Source organism: Crocuta crocuta, unplaced genomic scaffold, assembly GCF_008692635.1.
Source record: "Crocuta crocuta isolate KB4526 unplaced genomic scaffold, BGI_CrCroc_1.0 scaffold130, whole genome shotgun sequence".
NCBI classification, from domain to species: domain Eukaryota; kingdom Metazoa; phylum Chordata; class Mammalia; order Carnivora; family Hyaenidae; genus Crocuta; species Crocuta crocuta.
In genome coordinates, this window is record NW_027527920.1 from 16624397 (window position 1) to 16649149 (window position 24753).

General features: G+C 32.8%; 1 protein-coding gene across 7 annotated transcripts in view; it reads left to right on the top strand.

Moving 5' to 3' along the window:
• Window positions 1-24753, top strand: part of ZNF280D (zinc finger protein 280D) — a 135045-nt gene that overhangs the window by 61374 nt on the left and 48918 nt on the right. For all 7 annotated transcript variants that reach the window (XM_077748128.1, XM_077748116.1, XM_077748122.1 and 4 more), the window contains 7 exons: window positions 3297-3454; window positions 4144-4244; window positions 5257-5403; window positions 10708-10842; window positions 12658-12965; window positions 13433-13573; window positions 22912-22974. In XM_077748128.1, coding sequence (XP_077604254.1) covers window positions 3297-3454; window positions 4144-4244; window positions 5257-5403; window positions 10708-10842; window positions 12658-12965; window positions 13433-13573; window positions 22912-22974 — 1053 coding nt within the window. The remainder of the gene's footprint in view (window positions 1-3296; window positions 3455-4143; window positions 4245-5256; window positions 5404-10707; window positions 10843-12657; window positions 12966-13432; window positions 13574-22911; window positions 22975-24753) is intronic.

The window sequence follows — 24753 nt, forward strand, 5'->3', positions numbered from 1 at the left end:
AAAGATACAACTGTTGTATCTTTATCTTGTATTTCTCTGTGTCATTCTAGATAAGCAGTTTTAATACTTTTTATTAAGAACAGAGGCACATTATCCTGTTGAAGAGCTTTTGTTCTTTCTTGTAATTTAGAGTTGACTCCTGGATCCACTTAGTTGTATCTCTTTAAGATAACTTAAGAAAGGACAAACTTTGTTTCAAATAAGGGAAAATTAACTTTTCCCCTGTATTATCACTGTTTTAGGGATTTTCATGAGATCATTTTCATTTTTAGCTGCTTTTGAATTTTAATTTTCTTCACAAAAAGTACCACTTCAGTATGTTTTGTCCAGTTTGACCTCTTCCATATTGATCTTACTTAATGCTCAGATCTTTCAGTTCATATTTATAATTTTGGAACGTTTACCATGTAGGAAAAGTGATCTTCTTTAGAAAAATACCAGTTCTAGGAAGCATGTTGGCTTTGATTTCCAAATTTAACCTCTTGAAAACTTAGAAATTTAATTTCCAGTGTAATTTTGAAGACTTATACATGTATACTTTAAATTTTACGACCTTTACTTTGTAATCTTCGTGTTACATGGCATATTAGTAGTTGTCATCCTATTAATGAGTATGTAACAAGCACAGAGTTGCAAGATGTATTGATTGATATTTTTCATTGGTTATAGAGCTTGACATTTATATTAGGTAAGGTTGTTTTTCCACCATTTTATTATAAAAATTTTCAGACATTCAACAGAGTTTTAAAATTTTTACCACAGGTATTTGTATACTTACCACCTTGATTCTACCATTAACATTTTACTGTACTTGCTTTATTAACATCTATTTGATATCATATATCAAACTGTTCCTTTTCCTCACACATTTCCAAGTAAGTTGTAGACATCATTGGTTTGTGTGTGTTTATACAAACATACATACGTATGCCTTTCTATGTTTACATTTGACAACTATTATTTGTAAGTAGCATTCTTAGGTACCAATAGGTTACTTCTGGACCTATTATTTATTTCATTTTCCTGTGAGTTCTTAGGTCAAAAAAGAAGGATATAGAAAAACCCTGAAGCACATTGTTATATGCTCCTATAACAATTATTAAAGGTTTATTTCTGGTGGTAGTTTATAGTTTCCAAATCCTTTCACGTATGTTATTTCATATGAGTTTCACATTTCCTTATCACTTTTTATTAAACTTTAACAGCCATCAATAGTTAATGGTCTTAGTAGTTTAATAGAAGGGTTATTGTATTTTTTGATATAACACTGAAACAATATTACAGTATAATGCTGTCACCTATTTCCATATTCTTACTCCTTTAATAGTAAAATATATCAGAAAAATCCTGTTAATCAATATGGTGAATGCATAGAAATATGTTTCACTGACTTAGTTCTTTGTTATACTTAAATATTATATATGTGATATGTAGTTATTTCAGCAATAACTACAGAAAAGAATTCATCAATATAATTAATCTGAAATTTCAATAATTGGCTCTAATTCTTAATCATTTCAGACTAAAATGTTTTTAAAGGGAAAAAAACAGTCTTTTTTCCATACATGAATACTATTTACATTTTTAAATAAAATTTATTTAATTGAAAGGATTACCACCAAAAGCAGCCATGGTCATGAGAGAAATCTTTTTGCTTTTGAGATTAGCCCACTTAGTATTAAACATATGAAAATGAACAATTCCTTTGTTATTATTTCAGAAGAGTAGTTACACATTTTAGAGTACCTGATTATTTAGAAGTTTTAAGCAAACAGCCCTTATGACATCCAGCAATTGAGCATTTTTTAAAATACTGATTGTTTAGTAATGTGACTTTAATGGTAAATACTTCATAACCAAATAAGTTATATATGTTAAAAAATATTTTAACACTAAAAATTGGGAAGACAAACTGATGTTTATAGAGAATGGTAAGAAATTAATAGCTATAGATTTTTATTCTCTGCCTTAGCAACATACTGTGATGTGATATTATTTTTTTCTCCTGCATTGAGTGTCACCAAAAACAGGTTTATTTTTTCTTTGAACATCCTTGTAAGAAGTTTGGTTTTTTTGTTTCCCTCCTTTCTATCTTTTGGTTTAAGAGCATGAGTTCTTGGTGGAGGCTCATATAACAATTGAGAGAAAGCTTTCTAGTTATGAGATTATTTTGTATAGACACACTTTAATTGCTTAAAGTTGTGAGCTGAAAATTTAATGGCTCATGACCTTTTCTCTATGTATAAATATTCCAAGGCTAGGATTTTCTATAGGTGTTTGTAAGGCTTGTGTTAAAACCAAAGGAAGACAAAACGATACTTCAAAGTGTGCCATAACTTGTTCAAGAGAAGTAGTATTGTGGAGGGGGAAAAAGGAGATCAATGTTATATCCTTCATGGTGACTCCTATCCAGATTAATAACATTATCACTTACTTTCTAGATTCTTTCATTTACAGGCTCAAAGTGAATAATTGTTAATAGTTGACCCAGACTAAAAATTGTTATAACTTTACTTTCAGATTCAGCAGAAAGCTTCAGTAAGCTTTTTTAAATAGGTGTTCCCATTTATATTGCACTCTTTGCTGTTGAAGGTCATAGTTCCTGCTCATAAGAAGCCTTTTAGGGAAGCTGAAATAGCAGAATGTAAAACTGAAAAATGGACGTTGCCTACAAAGGGCACAGTCTGCAAGTTAAAATGAATGGTCTGTGCTCACAGTAAACCAGTATCATTAAATAAAACAAAAGGTTCTTGTAATTGTAGGCATTAAAATTGCTATTACATGCATTTAGAAACCAAGACACAAGTAAAAATACCAGTAATTTGTCTTTTAAACAGCTGGAATCTATTGTATATCTTCACAGCCTTTAAAGATTTCTCTCATGACTCTAGCTGCTTTTGGTGGTAGGGTTTCCTTCCTTTCAAGTATTTTATTTCCTTCCTTTCAAGTAAATAAATTTTGTTTAAAAATGTAAATAGTATTCATGTATGGAAAAAAAGACTGCTTTTTTTCTTTAAAAACATTTTAATCTGAAATGATTAGGAATTAGAGCAAATTATTGAAATTCAGATTAATTACATTGATGAATTCTTTTAAAACAAAGATGAAAAGAAGATGTTTAGCCACTTAATGAAATACACTTATTTAAAATCTACAGTTTTCTAGAAGACTTTAAGGCTTTTGAGATTTTATTTTAAGTAATGTATCTATATTTTTAAGATTTAGATTCAGATACTTAGTTTTTAGATTTTTGTTTTTAAATCTGAATTTTTGCACCTGTTGACAATCATTTATAGGTTTATGAACCACATGAAACACCACTTGGAACTTGAGAAGCAGAGCAGTGAGAGCTGGGAAAACCACACCACCTGCCAGCATTGCTACCGTCAGTTTCCCACACCATTTCAACTGCAGTGTCACATTGAAAGCACACATACACCCCATGAATTTTCTAGTAAGTTACAGTATTGGATATTATCAAATTTGTCAGTGTAACTCTGAGAAAACCTTAAGAAGCTTGTTAGAAAAATAAGACTAAGAAAATTGACTTTGGAATTTGGGGGCAAAAATGAAAAAGCTTTAACTTAAAACTAGTTACCAAAATTAAAGTTCCTCTTGTAAATAATTCATTAAGGTAAATAACCTGTGCGTTATATGTGGGGAACTAAATTAAAAACCTCATATCGTAGTTTTCAAATATGAAATTTTTAAAAAGTGACTATAATCATAGTTAAAGTGACACATTTTGGAGCTAGATAGCTTGAGTTTAAGTCCCAGGTATGCCTTTTAATAGAACTGTGTGATCTCCGGCAACTTATTTAATATTTGAATAATGAGAATTATAGAAATACCTGTTTCATAATGCTGTTATGAGAATTAAATGAGCTAATATAAGTTAAGTACTTAGAACTGTGTTTGGCACACAATTAGAAACTATATAGCTGTTATCCGCTACTACCACGTTATTATTGATATAGATATATAAAATGAATTTTATTTATATATGTTTGTGTTTGCCTGGTAAGGATACTTCATTTTTAGGCATAATTGACATATAGTTTCAGTTATACAACATAATGATTTGCTGTTTGTGTGTGTGTGTATCTTAAAATGGTGTAATGTATTTTTCCTCCCCACTTTTAGCCATTTGCAAAATCTGTGAATTATCATTTGAAACAGAGCATATTCTTTTACAACATATGAAGGACAATCATAAGCCCGGTGAAATGCCGTATATTTGCCAGGTATACATATATTTTATTGTGTACACAGTGTTTGGTTTGTTTGGCTTCTCTTGTTTTGATCATAAGATTTAAACTTATTGGGCCAGGGGCCAGCAAAAATTTTTTTTTCTAAAGCACCAGGTGGAAAATATTCAGGCTTTCAGGATCATATAATCACTGTTGCAACTAATCAACCCTGCCATTATAGCACAAGGGCAGCCACAGACAATAAGTAAATGAATGTGACCTGGCTGTGTTTATTTAAACTTTATCTATGGACACTGTAATCTGAATTTCATATAATTTTATGGGTCATGAAATATATATTTTTTCCTATCTAAAGATAAAATTGGTTACTAAAATAAAAATCCCTCTTGTAAACTATTTATTAATTTAAAAACCTTTGATATAACTTATGCATTGTATGTAGGGGTCAGCAGAGAGTTGAAATTGGCCCACAGGCCATTTTTACCCACTCCTGATTGGACAAAGAATCCTGTGGCTAATAGACAAATATAGAGACTTAATATATAGGGGAGAGTGTAGGCATACAAGGGAAATATGAAATGCTTTTACTTCCAGAGAACTCTACCAAATGCTTTGGGATTAGTATATTTTCAGAATTTGAAGAACTAGAAAAAGAAGATAAAAATATATTGCCAATGCCATATAGCCTGGAAGCCATTTACAATCTAAAAGAAAGTGCTGTTTTATGTAGCAGAAAAAAACTTTATAGGACAAGAGGTGTTAAAGCTTGAAAATTCAAGTCAAGATGGGGATGATAAATAAAAATAGCTGATAAAAAGAAGGGAATCTAGTTATGTTTTGGGAGCTATCCCTAAACTGAAAGATAACTTTTCTCTCTCAAAGATTATCTTTCAGTGCTTGCATTAACGGGTTTCTTGATTGGATAGTTATGAAAGCTGAAATGAGTAGCACCAATGTTCTTCTAAACAAATGACCTATCATTGTTACTTTGTAATTGCATATCATTATACATTTTCAAGTTAAACTAAACCTTCTTTATTTGTAGGTTTGCAATTATAGATCATCATCATTTTCTGATGTAGAAACTCATTTTAGAACATCGCATGAAAACACTAAGAACTTGCTATGTCCATTTTGCCTCAAAGTTATTAAAATTGCAACACCCTACATGCATCATTATATGAAGCATCAGGTGAGATTTACCAATTCTTGTTTGTTCATATTTTTTTTTTAGCAAAAGGATAGATTATTACTGAGAACATTGGTTAGATTTGTTCTACAGGGAAGCAAGGTTATTTCAAATGACATGATTAGTTTTCAATTTATGCAGATACTTGTGAAACTTTCACTTCTTTTCTGTGATACTTTTCTGGTGATGTTGTAGCTCATGAGTGAAAATTCTGAAAAATAGCTGGAAATCAGAAACTTAGTATTGAAGGAAAAAAGGGAAGGTGAGTGGAATATTCAAACAATTGGATATTTCAGAGCCCAGGAGTGGATATAGGAATGATTTTGAAGGTAGTTATCAGGTGTGGGAATGATTTTGAAGGTGGTTTCTTTGCACTGAGAAAGAAAAAATTGAGGACAAATAATCTTGTTTTCCTTTTTCTCTTCCAACCTTATTTCCACTTTTAAGCCCCCTTAATTATGAGAATACATGTTGTTATCATTGACCAGAAGTGGTCTTTTATAGCTGCCAGTGATAAAGGAAACAGTAATGACACTGCTTAGTACATGAACTCTGCCGAAGAACTGTATTTAGGCCATCACTTGTTTTGTGGATGACTTATGTTAGTTCTGCTATGTAATTTTTGGGACCCAGTATTAGCACTTATACCCTTCTCTTGAATTCTGATGTTAATGCTTACTAGTTCTTTTCCTGAAGCAATTAAACGACCCTTTGTTTGGGTTGAAAACTTTTATGTAACACTGATGTTGTTTTTAAGTGCTTGAAAGAGCAACAACAGTGTCTTTGCCAAAATCAGAACTCACTGGGTTTACAGAATCTGATCATGTAATCAAGTTTTGCCACCTCCCTAATCAGCTCATTACATTTTCTTACTATTGATGAAGTTGACACACTGATTGGTGCTCACTTTGCTTTCAGTTCTAGTCATAAGATAATCAACTTGTGGTTTTTAAATGGGAAAAATCATAAAAGTAGAATTTCCAAGTGAATTTTATTTTACATTTTTATTTAAATTCCAGTTAGTTAACATACATCTAATATTAATATCAGATTTAGAATTTAGTGATTCAACACTTAAATACTACACCTCGTGCTCATCACAAGTGCCCTCCTTATCCCCATCACCTGTCTAACCCATAGCCTACCTCTTTAAACATTGTTTACCTCTGATAACCATCTGTTTGTTTTCTGTCGTTAGGAATCTGTTTCTTGCTTTGCCCCTTCTTCACTCTCCTCAAGTTCAGTTGTTTTCTTTCTTAGACTCCACATCTGAGTGAAATAATATTTGTCTTTCTCTGTCTTATTTCGCTTAGCATAATACTCTAGCTCCATCCATGTCATTGCAAATGGCAAGATTTTATTCTTTTTTATGGCTGAGTAACATTCCATTGTGCATGTGTGTGGGTGTGTGTGTATATACCACATCTTCTTTAACCAGGTGAATTTAGTATCACCTATGTTGTGACTGGGATGATACTCCTCTTTGAGAATCACTGGCAAGATCTTTCTATTCTAGGTTTCCTCAATAGTGTTCCATTAGTTGTTAGTAAATGTTTCCCCCAGAATTGTTACTGGTTTAGAAAAATTTGACAAATGCCTAGATTTACAATATTAAACAGTTTGTTGTCTGGTTTTTAAAATAGGACTTCTTGAAACTTTTAATATGCTAATGAACTTTGTGAATCTCCAAGCAAGGGGTATAGTATGCATTAGTCCCCAAACTTTTTTGCCATTGATGACTTTCAAATGGTACCCCTTTATTTGCACAATACCTATTAACGTTTTTTTGAGGAATAGAATTTTGGAAACACTATTTTTGGTACTCTTTATTTAACCTTTGGCCTTTAACTTTGAATGAGAGAATGAAATATTAATAGTAGTGCTATTTCCTTATAGGACTTTTAACATAATTTTCTCCACATGCTTTCCTAAGCTCCAGAGTGAGATGTAGATGTGGGAAGAATAATAATTATGAAAGAGATGTGTGAGCCCACTCTGTGGGCTATGTGATTTATAAGGTTTTTATATGCTGAGTTTTGTCTTAACTTGCCATTGGTGCCCAATTTTCTTTGGTTCATATGGAACATTCAGAAGGCAGGCAGCATCAGTAAAGAGGGGCGAAATCTGTTAATAAGGATCATCAACATTCTTGAATGTATTTATAGTTTGCATGATTATTTACAAAGGCTAGGACACCATAGTTAAGCAGGATTATGAACTTATAATTGAGGTGACATTATTAGTGTGATATTAGGCAATACGAATTGTTGACTCTTTGGCTCATTTTATTGTCTTCAAAGACTTTGGTTGTAACTTTTTTTTAAAGGAGTTGCATTATTAAGTTTCGGGATTTTAGAGCTTAGAATCCAGTTTGTATGACTTTTAAGAAATAATAAAAATGATTTTGGATGTGTTAAATAAGCTCATTAGATCTTTAATAAAAATATTAAGCAGTTAACATATGCCATCACTCACCTTATGGCAGCAGCAGGTGCTTTACAAGCATTATCACATTCAATCCTCAAAATCCTATATTATTATTTCTAATTTATAGATAGGAAACAAAGTTTTAGAGAAAGTAACTTGCTCAGTGTCTTATTACCTAATAGAAAGCAGAATTAAAATTTGATTTCACAGCCCAGGTTTTTATTGCCTTATCACAGAGTCAGATTGCACATTGGCATTAGATCTAAGGGCAGAAATAACATGTAGTCAGAATCACTCTTAAATCCTTCAAGTTTCCCAAACAATGTGGTATCAAAAAGTTCAACACTGATAATTATTTCTCTATCCTTAGAATAGATCACTATTTCTTTGAGTGAACATGATGTTACTAAAAATGTGCTGTTTTCTTTATTACTCCTATCACATTGAAATGCATACATACATGAGACACATGCAAGACTTGTGTCCAACTAAGGGAATAGTAGATTAATGTATTCTGTCTCATGATTCTGGACAAAAGTTCATTGAATGGAATGGCAGACATTTTGAACTAGTTAAATTGTATCTGCTTCTTATACCCACTATCTCTGTCAGTCTCTTGCTTTCCGCCTCACTGTCCATTTATTTAACAGTCCATTTATTGAGTGCCTTACTATGTGCTGTTTTGGCTATTATATAATAGTGAAATAAATATATGTGTTTATGTTTGAATGTATATGCATGGTAACTGGTGATAGAAGGAAAATGTGGAAGATGGAGAGTGCCAGAGAGGTGTTGGGAGTGGAGGACTGGTTGCTCTTATGTATATATTGTGGTAAAACATGAGCCTCTCTGAAGGAAATAAAATAATAAGCCATGTGGAAGTCTGGGCGAAGAAACATTATACAGACAGTGAAGTGAATATATATATGGGACACTCAAAATATGGCAGAGGACAGTTGTGGCTAGAGTAGAGAAAACTAAAAAGAGAAAGAGAAGTAGGAGATAAGGGTGTAGCAATAGAATGCAGGCATGTTTATGTAAGGCCTTGTAAACCAGAAACAGGACTTTGGAAAGCCACGGGAGTGTTTTAGCATGTGAAAGATCTACCATGTTTTAAGATCATTGACAGCTATCGAGAGAATAGACAGGGAGGAAAGACTATGACAGGAAGATAGGAGATTATTATAGTAGTCCAGGTGGTAGCAATGGTTTAGTAGCAATGGTTAGAAGTAATGAGGAGTGGAAAGATTATGAAAGTTTTTGAAGGTAGAGCTGACAGGTTTTATAAGCGTGTTGGTTATAGGATGTGTGAGTGAGTTACTGATTTTTTGTCCTAAGCAGCTGTAAGAGTAGAATTTTCATATTCTGTCATAGGAAAAAGAGTAAGAAAAGAGCAGATTTGGGCGGCAGGGGGGAGGGGAGGCAGGGAGAAAAATCCAGAATTCAGTTTTGTCCATGTTGATTTGAGATGCATGTTAGCTATCAGGTAGTGGTATCCAGTAGACAGTTGGATAGATATTATTTAAAGCCTTGAAACTGGATGAGGTAACCTGGGGAGTGATTATAGGTAGAGAAAAGATTTCTGGGATTTGGATTCTGGAGAACTAACTTTCTTTTTGTCTTGATATCTGATTTGTGGCCGAGTTTTCTTTTTTTCCTCCTTTTCCGTCAGCACACATAAATGAATATTTAAAAATTGCCTGTATCTGTGATATAATCCAATTCACCACACTTCTAAAATAGTCTTAAGATGTAGCTAGGATAGTCATACAAACACATTATATTTATATATTACTTTGAATTTTGTAAAGAGCTTTAATTTATGAAATGCCTGCTGTGTGCTAGTAATTGTGCCAGGTACTTCTTAGTATTTTACCTTGTTTGAATTTTATAAACGAGTGAGTGTATTTAAATGGAAATAGTGATATATCTGGCAGATTGCAGCTTTTGAAAAACATTCTTTTGTATTTTATTGTTTAAGTTTGTGTGTGTATATATATATATATGTACATCCATATCATTTCTAAATTAATGAGAGCATATAGGTAAGATTGTAGTTGATATATAGTAGAAAGAGCACTGGATCAGCAGTCTTGCAACATCAGTAACTAGTTATAGGATAGTGATTCAGTTATTTTGGGTACTGTTTCCCAGCTGTAAAATAGTAACAGGATTGGGTTTCAAGAGGGACTCACTCAAGAGATCTCAATCAGTAAGTAGATGGGGAGTAGTAGTTCTGATTTATGTCTCTACGTCAATACTATGCAATGTCGATGTGCCTACTCAAGTTAAAATTAATTAGATAAAATTAAAAATTCAGTTACACTTGACATATTTCAGGTGCTCAATAACCATATGTGGTAGTGGCTACCATCCTTGTCAGTTTAGCTATACAACATTCTCCTCATTGCAGAAAGTTATAATAGACTGCTCTATACAACCATTTCTAGTGACCTTCTTTGAAATATCTGACTTTATTTTACCAACTTGTCAACCAACTGGAAGTAGCAAAACTTAAAAAGAATTTACCTTTTTCTAGGATAAAGTATAGTATAGCTCATTTTAACCATATCTTGTGTCTAAATACTTTAAAATTGTAATTAGAAGAGATTTCACACCACTCTTGAGAGAACTTTCATAAGAACCTACTGATAGACCTTTTATGTTCAATTTCACTACATTTTTGAAACCCAAGTACTAATACAAAGAGTGCTTTTAGAAATGAAATAACATTGCCTTTTATATGGGAGGTGTAAAATACTAGTTTTAAAGTTATTTAGGTATCATTAAAATTGAATCAGAGCAGTTTCAGGACACAGCATTTGTGGTTTTAGAAATTATTTTTCCTCCCTTTTTCTGTTTTTTTTTTTTTTTAAACAGAAAAAAGGAATACATCGTTGTACAAAATGCAGACTGCAATTTTTGACATGCAAAGAGAAAATGGATCACAAGACTCAGCATCATAGAACATTTATAAAACCTAAACAACTAGAAGGATTGCCTCCTGGAACAAAAGTGAGTTTAAATGTGTTGTGTTTTTAACATTTTGTATGATAATAGAATTTAATTCCTGCCTCCTTTTATCTATTGAATATAATGCTTAAAAATGATTTCTGATTTTTATTAAGACTTTAACTTTAGGTTTTGTCATTCTTATGTCTAGAAAAGAAACCTTCTGACCATTGTTTTATAGTCGGTGGTATGTGCTGTGCTAAAGTGATAATTCCTTTGTAAAAAGTGCCACTAGATTAACTGTTCCCTGGGTCAGTGGGTTGTGTCAATATCATATAGGCTATTTCTGAGCTATTCCAGTTGGCAGTGTATATGTCAGTTTTATCTGCTAAACTATAAGATGCTTGAGATCAGGACTCATGTTTTATCTTTGTGTCCTCAGCATCTGACACAGTACAGCAAATGCCATAGGTTCTTAGATGTTTATTGAAGTTGTTATTACTGGGTCTCCTCTCAGAGAAGCAAGTTCTGCTGCTGGATAGCATTATGTTTTAAATGAGCAAATAACATGTCTGACTGCATACTGATGATTGTAATTTACTTTTCCCTTTTTGCCTTATATACCTCTGTTTTCTCTGACTTCTTTATATACAGTCAGCTCTTGAATATTTGCTCCAGTGGAGGGAAACAGAGGCATGGATAATCCAAAGTGAAATAATCCCCAAAACATTTATATTTGGCTTTGGGTACTTACCTTTGAATGTGGGTATGTCTGTTATTTGAATTAACTAAAACAATATAAAGCCATGCTCTGAAGACCTAGAGCAAGAGAAGCTATCCAGCATCCCTGCAATCCATTCATTCCATGCTGGGACTAGACATGCAGAACACTAATGTAAGCAGTGCAGTCCTCTCTCATATTTTCCCTTATTAATAATAATAGTAATAATATTAATAATGATACTAAATGTTTTTATAGCACCTTAGAATTAGTCTTTCAATATGCTTTTTCATACATTATGTTATTTAATCCATACAGCAATCCAGTGAGGAAGACAAGGTAGTTATTGCCCCATATTTTAGATATAGAAGAGGATAAGTTACTTATTTAAGGTCACATGGCTAGGAAGACATGGTATGAAATTTAACCTCAGGTCTTTTGATTTCTAGTCCAGTGCTTTTGTGTGATATCAAAATACATGTATTTCATAGGACTTCCTCATAGTCTGTTCCTCCAGTACATGGGAATGTAGTCAGATGATTAACAAGAATGTTGGTAGGCAATTGTTTTTCATTGTCAGCCAACAAATATTTCTGGATACTAAATGATAAGCTTTATATTAGGAAATTCTAAATATAATTAAACTTTCCATATAGTATAATGAATTGATGTAACGTCTCCCATAACCTTTGTGTACATAAATCCTGCTTAATGAGCCCCTGAAAAGAGGAGGTCATGTTCACTTTAGATCTGTTTGTTGTATAGTTGTTGAGGATAATACACGCCTTTCTAGAATTATTTTTCAGACTGTGAGATTTAAATTTTGATGTCTATGTTTGTGAATTATTTTAGTTAAAGCAAAGCTTAAAAATAGCTATGGAATGTGCTTTTTTAATGGTCTTATAATTTGCATTAACTCCTAATTATACATTAATAACTGTTAACATAACTGATATCAGTACAAAACAATGTAAAACTACAAGTGAATAAATATCAAGTTTAATTGGGATGAAAATCTAGAATAAATGGAAGACTTAATCTAATTATAGTTTATAGTTGCCCTTTCCAAATGTTTGGTGTTTTTTATTATACAGTGATATTTTAATATTAATACCATGATTAATTTTCTAAAGCAAATATTGTCTCCATTTTTGTAGGTTACTATTCGAGCTTCAGTTGGACCTCTTCAGTCAGGATCTTCAACTACACCTTCCATTAGTGCAAGCACTTCTACCCTTCAGCTCTCACCTCCAAGGACTAAAAATATAACTGCTAAAAATCCCACAAAATCTAACACAAGCAAACCTAATACAACTAAACCCAATACAAGTAAACCTAATGCAAGTAAGCCTAATGGAAGTAAATCTAAATATAAATCAAAAATCTCTAATATGCAAAAGAAACAAAGCACATTGGCTAGTAGCAATAAAAAAAGTAAAGTCAATACAGCATTGAGGAACTTAAGGTAATCTTTTATTCCTCATATATAATTCTAATTTAATCTTAAGTATAAAAGCTATAATATAAATTTACCTTATTACACATATCTCTTGTACATTTATATGCTACCACTATGACATAAAGGCAAAGAAATAATAAAAAGGTATTTTTTACAACTATTGAGCAGAACCTGAATTACTATTTTTTTTTAATAATATTCACTTATTATACTGGTATTATATGTTGTGCTTATATCTTGGGATGTTTGTATTGCTTGATTTAATCCCTCTTATGCCAGTGAAAAACACTGACTTATGTTAGATTGTTTACACTTATTCTAGCTGTTGTTCCATAACAGCTTTTTCAAATTACAACTCTTTATTTACACATGTTCATTTAAACACGTTGGCCTCTATTAACAGAATATTAAGAAGGCCCTCCCTTATTATTTTTATTTTAAAATATATATCATTTTCTTTATATCTCCATAAGGTATCGTCGGGGAGTTCACAAGTGCATTGAATGTTGTTCCGAAATAAAAGATTTTGCAAACCACTTTCCTACGTATGTCCATTGTAGTTTTTGCAGATACAACACTAGCTGTAGCAAAGCCTATGTAAATCATATGATGAGGTAAGATGAGTTAAACATCTGTAATTACCAATTAAAATTACAGTCAGCAAGTTCATTTTAAAACAGTTATCCTTTTAGAAGCCAATTTTTCTCTTCAAGGAGCTAAAGGTCTAGCAGTAGGGAACTTTTAGGATAATGCCTTGTGTACTATTTTCCCAGCATAGTAACTCAGAATTACTGGAACTGAAATTGTATGAACAGTTAGACTAATGAAATAAGGATAGGTTTGTTAGGGAAATGGTTTCTCTATGGCTATTTTTTTTTTCCTATAGAATTTTTAAAAATGGTCATTTTCAAATATAAAAGGTCAAATGTTTTAAATGTATTTACTAAACAAATACATGTACTCTCATGAATATTATTCTTTTAAAGCAATCCATTTGAGAGACTCCAGGATTTTTAGTGATGTTAGGAGCTTTATTGAGTCTATTTCTTTCTTTCTCTGTAATCCATTGTCTTGTCCGTTCATCTGTCCATCAAACCATCTATTCTTACATTCATTCATTGAGTGGAATGAGAGACTGTTCCAGTCATGGGACTGTTGTTGGAATTCCTTTTTATTAATTCATTAAACTTAGGCTTTTGAGTACCTAATATTTACTCTGTGAGAGAAAGCATTTACAGCTCACATTGCTTTCATTTTTATCTTATTAATAGGGCCATCCCTTAGGATGGATTTTTATTTTTTTAAAAACAAATTATTTTGATATAGAGCAGTTAGGTTGATTAATCAAAGTGGGGTTCCATTTTTTTTTTAAAGTTAGAATTGAAGTATAACTAAAAAGTGATTTTCTTACAAATCATAAAATGTCCTCTACGTTACTTTCTGGTCATTTATCAGCCACTCTTTTCAAGGATTCACCCTCCTTTCTTGATGGTTTTAGCACCTCTCTCCCACTTATTTCCCCCCTTCATGATTAATTAGCCTGACCTCATGGGACCTGGACTTCTTTATGGCCAGTTCTTCATATCAGCTTTGAAGTTCTTGTACCCCCTTTCTTACACCACTCATCATACCCACTCTTCATTTCTTTCCAGTTCCCATTACCCTGTGACTTTAAGGGACTTTGACTCCTCTTTTCAGTCTAGCAGCATCTGTTTAACTTTATAGTCAACCTCACCTTCAGTTTCCTTCTTTCCTTCCTTCCTTCCGTCTCTTTTTTTTTTCTTTAATTTTTTAATGTTTATTTATCTTTGAGAGAGAAAGCGCTCGCCACGCAAGTGGGGGAGGGGCAAACAGAGAGGGAGACACGAAGTCCAAAGCAGGCTCCAGGCTCCGAGCTCTCAGCACAGAAGAGCCTAATGTGGGGCTTGAACTCACGAACTGCGAGATCATGACCTGAGCTGAAGTCAGAGACGCTTAACCAACTGAGCCACTCAGGTGCCTCATGTCTCTCTCTCTCTTTCAATTCTTCTTTATTTTTATTTATTTAAAGTTTTTCTGTATTCTCAAGATTTTAATTTAGTCTCTTAGTTGTTATCTGGCGTACTGGTAAGTACTCAATTGCAAGTCATCCTTGTAACTAATATTTAAAACTTCACATTTTTTTCTTGTTACTTCTATCTAGTCACTGATTTCAGAAATCAGATGTCCCTCTTCTCCAAACTTCCTCTAGTTCTTCCACAGTCTTGTTAAATTAATTTGCAACTTCATCTCTTCTCTCTCCCAGGTTTCTTTTGCTTATAAGTGTTTTCAGGGATTTTTTTTAAGAGGATGGAAATTTGTCCCTACTGCTTACTATCCTTATTTTTCATCTTCCTCTTACCATGAATATTTGTAAGAAGTGTTTACTAGCTTATTTGTGGTTGACTTTTCTACCTTTTAACTTGAGTATCCCCACATACCAGCTAGCACTGCCACTTTAAAAGATTATTTGTCTTGTATTTATCACCATGTTTATTCACTTTTGTTCACTTTTACTGCTCCATTACTTCTTTAGAGTATTTGACATTGTCATCATTCACTTTTGAAAGTGTTCTCTTCAGCTTAAATTATTACCACTATCTTTTGTCTTCCTTTTTGGCTACTCCTCTATTTCATTGTCTTTACTTCTTTTAACTCATCTTCTTTACGTTTGCTTTCTTGGTAACTTAACCTGTGTCACTTTTACCTTTCAACTTTAAATCTTCCAGTTTTAATCCTTAGTCTTGCTGAGGTCCAACTCTGTATTTCTAATTATTTTATATGTATTTTTACCTTTGACTCACGAGCATCTGAAAGAACACAAATGATCCAACCTTATCATCTGTCTAGAATTTACATGGCTACTACCTAAATACTCTTGCAGGATATCATTTTGATTGGCCACTGTGCATCATGATTTTCTGAGACTTTCAGGCATAGAATTCAGTGATTCATCTCTTACATATAACACCCAATGCTCATCCCAACAAGTGCCCTCCTTAATGCCTTTTATCCATTTATCCCATTCCCCAACCCATCATGCTTCCAACAGCCCTCCGTTTGTTCTCCATATGTAAGTCTCTTATCGTTTGTTTCCCTCTCTGTTTTTCTCTTATTTTTTTTCCTTTCCCCTCTGTTCATCTGTTTTGTTTCTTAAATCCCACATGTGAGTGAAATCATAGGATATTTATCTTTCTCTGTCTGACTTATTTCTCTTAGCATCATACCCTTGAATTCCACATTGTTGCAAATGGCAAGATTTCGTTCTTTTGGATCACCAAGGAATATTCCATTGTAAATACATACCACATCTTCTTTATCCAGTCATCAGTCGATGGACACTTGGGCTCTTTCCATAATTTGGCTATTGTTAATAGTGCAGCTATAAATATTGGGGGTGCATGTGCCCCTTCAAATATGCATTTTTGTATCCTTTGGATAAATACCTAGTAGTGCAATTGCTGGGTCGTAGGATAGTTCTATTTTTAATTTTTTGAGAAGCTTCCATACTGTTTTCCAATATGACTGTATCAGTTTGCATTCCTACCAACAGTGCAAAAGTGTTCCCCTTTCTTCACATCCTCGTCAACATCTCTGTTTCCTGAGTTATTTGTTTAACCATTCTGCCAGGTGTGAGGTGGTATCTCACTGTGGTTTTGATTTGTATTTCCCTGATGAAGAGTGATGTTGAGCATCTTTTCATGTGTCTGTTTACCATCTGGACGTCTTATTTGGAAAAGTGTCTGTTCATTTTTAGCCCATTTCTTCACTGGATTATTTGTTTTCTAGGTGTTGAGTTTGAGAAGTTCTTGAAGGATTTTGGATACTAACCCTTAGTCAGATATGTCATTTGCAGATATCTTCTTGGGAGAATTCTGTTTGTTGTCTTTTAGTTTCGTTGATTGTTTTCTATGCTGTGCAGAAGCTTTTTATCTTGATGTGGTCCCAGTAGTTGATTTTTGCTTTTGTTTCCCTTGCCTCCAGAGACATGTCTAGTAAGAAGTTGTTGTGGCTGAGGTCAAAGAGGTTTTTGCCTGTTTTCTCTCCAAGGATTTTGATGGTTTCCTGTCTTATATTTAGGTCTTTCATCCATTTTGAGCTTATTTTTGTGTATGGTGTAAGAAAGTGGTCAGTATTACTTCTTCTGCAAGTCGCTGTCCAGTTTTCCCAGCACCATTTTGCTGAAAAGACTTTTTTCCATTGGATATTCTTCCTGCTTTGTCAGAGATTAGTTGGCCATACATTTTGGGGTCCATTTCTGGGTTTTCTGTTCTGTTCTATTGATCTGTGTGTCTGTTTTCGTGCTAATACCTTACTGTCTTGATGATTATAGCTTTGTAATATAGCTTGAAGTCCACAATTGGGATGCCTTCAGTTTTGGTTTTCCTTTTCAACATTACTTTTGTTATTTGAGGTTTTCTGGTTCCATACAGATTTATAATTGTTTGTTGTAGCTCTGTGAAGAATGATGGTGTTATTTTGATAGGGATTGCACTGGATGTATAGATTGCTTTGGGTAGTATAGAGATTTTCACAATATTTGTCCTTTGAGTTGGCGAGCATGGAATGTTTTTCCATTTCTTTGTGTCTTCTTCAGTTTCTTTCATAAGCTTTCTATCAGCATACAGGTCTTTTACTTCTTTGGTTAGGTTTATTCCTAAGTATTTTATGGTTTTTGGTGCAGTTGTAAATTAGATCGATTTATTGATTTCTCTTTCTGCTGTTTCATTATTGGTGTTTAGAAATGCAACCAGTTTCTGTGTGTTGACTTTATATCCTGCAGCATTGCTGAATTCATCTATCATTTCTAGCAGTTTTTGGTGGTGTCTTTGAGGTTTTACAAGAATATCATGTCATCTGCAAAGAGTGAAAGTTTAACCTCTTCCTTGACGATTTGGATGCCTTCTTTTTTTTTGTTGCCTGATTGCTGAGGATAGGACTTCCAACACTATGTTGAACAACAGTGATGAGAGTGGTCATCCCTGTCATATTCCTGACCTTAGGGGGAAAGCTCTCAGATTTTCCACATTGAGGATGATATTAGTGGTGGGTCTTTCATATATGGCCTTTATGATTTTAAGGTATGTTCCCTATATCCCTACTTTATATTTTTTCTTTTTTTCTATTTCTGGTTTTTATCATGAAAAGAATGCTGTATTTTTTCAAGTGATTTTTCTCCATCTCTTGAGAGGATCATGTAATTTTTATCTTTTCTTTCATTAAGGTGATGCATCACCTTGTTTGATTTATGGATGTTGAACCACTCCTGCAGCCTAGGAATAAATCTGACTTGATTATGGTTAGTAATCCTTTTAGTGTGTTGCATTCGGTTTGCTAATATCTTGTTGAGAATTTTTGCATCCATGTTCATCAGCGAAATTGTTCTGTAATTCTCCTTTTTAGTGGGGTCTTTGTCTGGTTTTGGAATCAAGGTAATGCTGGCCTCATAGAATGAGTTTGGAACTTTTCCTTCCATTCTATTTTTGTAACAGCTTCAAAAGAATAGATATTAACTCTTCTTTAAATGTTTGTTAGAATTCCCCTGGGAAGCCATCTGGCCATGGACTCTTGTTTGTTGGGAGATTTTTAATTACGGATTCAATTTCTTTACTGGCTATGGATGTGTTCAAGTGTTCTACATCTTCCTGTTTCAGTTTTGGTAGTTTATATTTTTCTAGAATTTGTCAATTTCTTTCATATTGCCCAATATTTTGGCATGTAATTGCTCATAATATTCTCTTATTATCGTTTGTATTTTTGTGGTGTTGGTTGTGTATGTTCGGTTTTGTTAAACCAAGAATCATTCCACCCTTCTCTCTCCCATTTGTTATAGGTTTCCCACCTGTCCTATAAACCTCTAAATCCATTCTAATCCAAAACATTGCCAATTAGGTCACCTCTCTCATACCCTTTTTCCAGTTCCCAGTGAGCCCAACTCTGTTCTTCATTGTCATCACACACTGAGCTCCTACTCATTGTTAGTCTCTTATAGAATTAAAAGCTTCTATTGCCACTCTTAGGGTTTGGTAGGTCTCTTTTCCTTTTTATGTACTTGTATACTTGCCTCATTCACCGCCTTAGGTATCTCCCATTGAATGGCCCCGCCATTACCTCTACCCAGTGTGGATTCATATTATAGGCTTGAATTCTATATGTACAGAAGCTTCATCTTCTCCAGTGGATGAGTACCTTTAATATCTATCCTATATCATGTTGGTACTCGTAATTGGTCTTTTTCCCTCTGGTCTCATATTTGCTCCAATCCATTCTTTAAAGATTCCTGTCTCTATAAGTTGACTTCTCTTCCTCAGAATAAAGTTTATTGCATAACTCATTTTTGACAGTGGTGTCTCCTTATTCTTTGTTAGTCTTTAGAATGTCCCTACTCTTCTTTTCTGTTTGCCTTCTTTTTTTGGAGTGTTTAATCATCACAACCACTCACAGGGATCATTCTCACTTTGAGCTTTATGCCATTCATTTATTCTGCCTTTTATTATATTTGTTTGCGTCTGTATTGTTTCCTTGAGAAGAATGGGCTCTTTGTATTCATTGTGTCACCTAGCACATTAGAAATAATAAATCATAGTTATTGTTTGTTGTAATTATAAAAGGCTCTAAATAAAATCTCAGAAAAGGATATTTAAAAGTCTTGATGCATTTGGAGCATTTTTGAAATAAGACTCTTTTGAAGAAGAGCATCATTAAACATGTAATTTTTAAGTGATTTTTTTAAAAAAAGTATTATTTGAGTTTGGTTGTTTAAGTTACTGCACCTTATTTGCTTTTACCTNCTTCTTCTCTACATTTAATAGAATTAAGTTAACAGACATAAGTGTTTAATATCTCTTTTTCTAGCAGAGTTTACTATTTGCTAATAGTAATGGCATACTGGGTGAAGAATCAGACAAATCTGGATTTGGATCCAGGCTTTACCAATTACTTCTTACCTGTGTGACTTTGGGCAAATTACTTAACCCGACTCTCAGTTTCCTTTTTTTAAAAAGAAAGTCACTGTTATACTTACAGAAAATGTACTTAAAGTGCTTCATAAAATGATGTTTGCTTAGGAGATATTAAAAGTAATCATAACTGTTATTATTTCTGAGTTATCATTGTTAGGTGTTAGGATAATGTCCTTGCCTTTAATTTTCACAATTTCGTAGGACAGAGATATGTGGTAAACAAATCCCTATAGGAGCACAGAGAAGGTAAGAATGAGTTCTTTAAGCAAGAAATAAGGGGAGTTATTCTCTAAATGACATTCACTTAGGCTTTGGAGGATGATTTGAAATTTTTCCAAGGAAAAAGAAAGTTTGTGTAACAGTTTGGTCCTATACAATGAATAAGAGTACTGAATTAATTTTTATAAGCTATGCTTGAGTTCATTATATACTTTGTATAGATATAGTGGCATTAAATAATGGTCATTAGAGAACAGTTGGATTATTGTGATAACATAACTGATATCCTGACTAGTCTATCCTCCACCACACACTTTTTTTTTTTTTTCCCCAATTTTCCCTTTCTTTTGTTGCTACAGTAGGCATATCTGGTCAGATCATTTTTGGCCTATAATCATTTGCCTTCCTAATATTCATTGTCATGAAGTTCAGGTTTTTTGGAGAATCTGAGGCCTTTCAGTATTTAATTTCTAACCACCTTTTAAGTTCCTTTAATGCTTATTTTCTTGAAAATCCCTCTGTATCTTGCTCTTTGATTTGCCTGGAGCAAGGCAATAGTGACCTTCTTAACTTAAAGTAACTCCTAATTGTTAGCTAGTTACTATTCCATTTATCTTCATTTTTTATTTAGGCAGCCACAAAACTTCATATGTGTCACTATTAAAGTTTATCTTATAATTATTAATAAATATGTATTCATTTAAAAGCATTTATTAGGCATTTATTCTGTGCCAGCTGCTGTTTGACTGTTTCCCCTATCCCCCATTGGCCCCTTTGACCTTGAACTATAGGGCATACAACTTGGCCTCTTCTTTTTGTATCATCGACCTCTAGTCTTGGGTCTTAAATAAGGTATACCATCAGTATTGTTGATACTCCTTTTGTGTTTCATCAGAAACAAAATTGTTATTAGATTGAATTAAGATTATAAAGAAAATATGGTCAAAGAGAGTTTTTCCCCCATTTTTAGAGAATAGCTTAATGAGTTTTGATAATTATATACAGGTAGTGAACTTTAGAACCTAAATTTTATATGTTTATACTATATTGTTTATAAAGCAATATAAACTCTAAAACAATTAAAACTTTTTTCTCTGTTGTTTTCTTTATTCCTAACTTTATGCAGATCTAATAAGAAGAATTGTTGTTGTTGTTTTTCCTTTTTATTTGTGATCTATATAGATCCACTCCTATAATACAGGGATAATAATAAAAGAATGGAATTTATGTAATAATATAAATAAAAGGGCATGATAAGTTTTGGTTTTTTTTAGATAGGGACCTCTAAATTAAAACTGTATTCAGACAACTAGAATTGTAAAATTACCAACATTTTAATAAGATACAAGTTATAGACAGAAATGGGAGCCATCAAAGAGATCCTAAAATATAATTTTTTCTTCTCTTCTTACCAAATAAATAAAACCAAAATAGGCCATTTGAGGAGAAAGAAAAAATAGCTTTTAAAAGTAACTTTTAAATCTCATTTAAAAAATTATTTTGATTCACATTCTTTGAGGATGAGATAAATCTTGGATTTATTCTCATATATGTGCACAAATTTATGCACGTAATTTCAGTGTTTTCCAATTCCTGTGTTCTACAAAAAACCCAATTATTATTTTTGTGATGTTGTCTTGTATTTATAAACTCTAACAGTATTTATCCTCAAATTGAAGAAATGACTGTTAGAAGTCTTCTGAAGATATTTTTTGGGGATTATTGCTAGTGACAGTATATTTTTTTTCCCATCCGTACCTGCTGTGTTGGTGATGGTTACCTTGTATTTGAGAGTGACCATTGACATGGATAATGGCTACTTTGAGTCTATCAGTATGTACTGGGGCTACTGCTTCTCAGTATTTAGCTTGCATAAATAAGAATCACTGGAAAAGCTTGTTAAAATGGATTCTAGTGGGCTCCACTGCCAAAGATCAATTCATTTAAGTTTGTGGGAGGCACAAGACTTTGCATTTCTAAATAATCTCCTAGGTTATGCTGATGTTATTAGTCTATGACTCTACTTTGAGTAATACTATGCTAATCTAATCCTGGGTTTCTAATACAGGAAAACTTTCTTTACCAGATTAAAAAGGATGTACGAAAGCTATTATCGTGGGTACACAGTATGGTTAGTGGATCTGTTTTGTGTTTAGGGGAAGCATTATTTTAGCTCTAGGGTTCTGCTTAAATTTTTTTTTTTAAAAAAAAACCTCTACTAGTAATTGCAAAGAACTCTTTAAAATGTTTGATTTTACAAATGGTGAACAGTGATATTTAGCTGAAGGACTGTTTACTTCAAAGATCATTTGGATTTTACTCCCCCTGTCCTGACACAGGCATGTTAAGATTGGAAAATGATTTAAAAAATGATTATTGATAATGATTCATATTATACAAAAATGTTATTTGCAAACATTTAAGAGTGTCTTCAACTCTTCTGTAACAGATGAAAAAAAAATGATGTGCTTTACTTTTAAAAAAATTTTCTTAAGTGTTTCCTTTTTTTATGTAATGGTGAAGTACTAGTCATACAAGAATACACTTGGAGAAATATGTGTCACTAGAAAATAAATAGATAAAATGGAATTTAAGATAAAATGTTGAATTAAACAGTGATGATAAACATTATTTTATTACTTATATATCATGATCTTTTATTCAAAACTAGAAACTTAAGTATAGACTTGATAATAAAGCTATAAATTAATATGACTTATTGTATAATAATAAAATTTGTTTTATCTCTCTAGCTTTCATAGTAACCGTCCAAGTAAAAGGTTTTGTATTTTTAAGAAGCATTCAGAAGATCTCAGGTAACTAGTTGATCTTTTTAAATTCTTTCTATTGAAAAATTGTATAACTTAAATTATATGTGATGTATATGACATCTTTATTGAGATATAGTTCATATACCATCTAATTCATGCCTTTAATAGTACAATTAACAGTTTTTAGTGTATTCACAGAGTTGTGCAGCCATCACCACAGTTAATTTTAGTACATTGTGGTCATTCCAAAAAGGAACTCTGTACCCATTAATAGTCATTCCCATTTCCTTCCAACTGCTCCCATCCCTAAGCAAACACTATTCTAAGTTTTGTCTGTATAGAGTTATGTATTGTGGTCATTTCATATAAATGGAATGACACAATATGTGTTCCTTTGTGATTGCCTTTTTCCTCTTAACATATTTTCAAGATTCACCTATGTTGTAGCATTTCAGTACTTCATTTTTTTAAATTGCTGAATAATAACCTATTGTATGGATCTACCATAGTTTGTTTAACTATTAAGGTTATTTTAACGTGTTTTTTTTTTAAGAAAGAATCTTTGTTTTTAATGTTTTATTTATTTCTGAGAGAGAGAGAGACAGAGAGAGAGAGAGAGAGAGAGAGAGACAGCTTGAGCAGGGGGGACAGGGGGCGGTTGGAGAGAGGGAGATATAGAATCTGAAACAGGCTCCAGGCTCTGAGCTAGCCGTCAGCACAGAGCCCAAAGCAGGGCTCAAACCCCCGAACCGTGTGATCATGACCTGAGCCAAAGGCGGATGCTTAACCGACTGAGCCACCCAGGTGCCCCAAGATTTTTTTAACTTTGAAGCCATTATGAATACTGCTGCTATAAACATTTGTGTACGAGTTTTTGCCTGGATTTATCTTTTCATTTCACTTTAGTATGTATTAGGATTAGAATTTCTGGACTCTATGTTGAGCCTTTGAGGAGCTGCCAAACTGTTTTACAAAGTACCTTTACTATTTTACATTCCCACAAGCAGTGTATAAAGGTTCCAATTTCTTTACATCTTTGCCAATAATTGTTATTAACTCTTTTTAATCACAGCCATCCTAGTGGGTATGAAGTGGTATCTTATTGTGGTTTGTCCTATATTTAAACCTGGTATCGGAATGCCCAATTTAGAGATCTAAATGATTGCTACTGGACATTAGAGAGTTCTCTTCATTATGTCCTTAGATTAGAGGTATGATTAGCCTGTATTCTTTTGCTAAATTTGTTTCCTTTGTGACAAGTCATGTTAAGATGATATCTTCATGCATTTGTATTATAAAATGAGAACAAAAATAAGGCTGTACAACAATATTTGAATATTAAAAAGATATCTTAGATACCTAGTAAAGTGACTAATATGTTTTTAGTTTTGAAATAAATTTCTTGAAACCACTGGTGTGTATGTGTTTTAAAGATCTGGAATACTTTTCTTTCAACTGGAATAGGTATCAAATTGAAGACATCAATTTCTGTGAATGGATGCAGCATACTTATAATAGTAGAACTTATAATTTTGTAATTACTCTTTAATTAGATTGAAATAGTCACTTTTTAGCTATTCATGATACATCTACTAGGTGCATAACATAGCAGGTGCTGTGAAGAGGACAGTGATGAATTACTCTTGGAACCAACCTTCAGGGAATATACAGTTTATTGGGTGGGAGATACAGAGTGAACATATAAAACTATAATAAAGCAAGGAGGATTTTAATAAGTACAGGGTAATTTTTTTTAAGGGAAGAAGGATTGTTTTACTTGGAAATATCTGCACCAGTGTTACATATACTTGGCTTTAACGTATA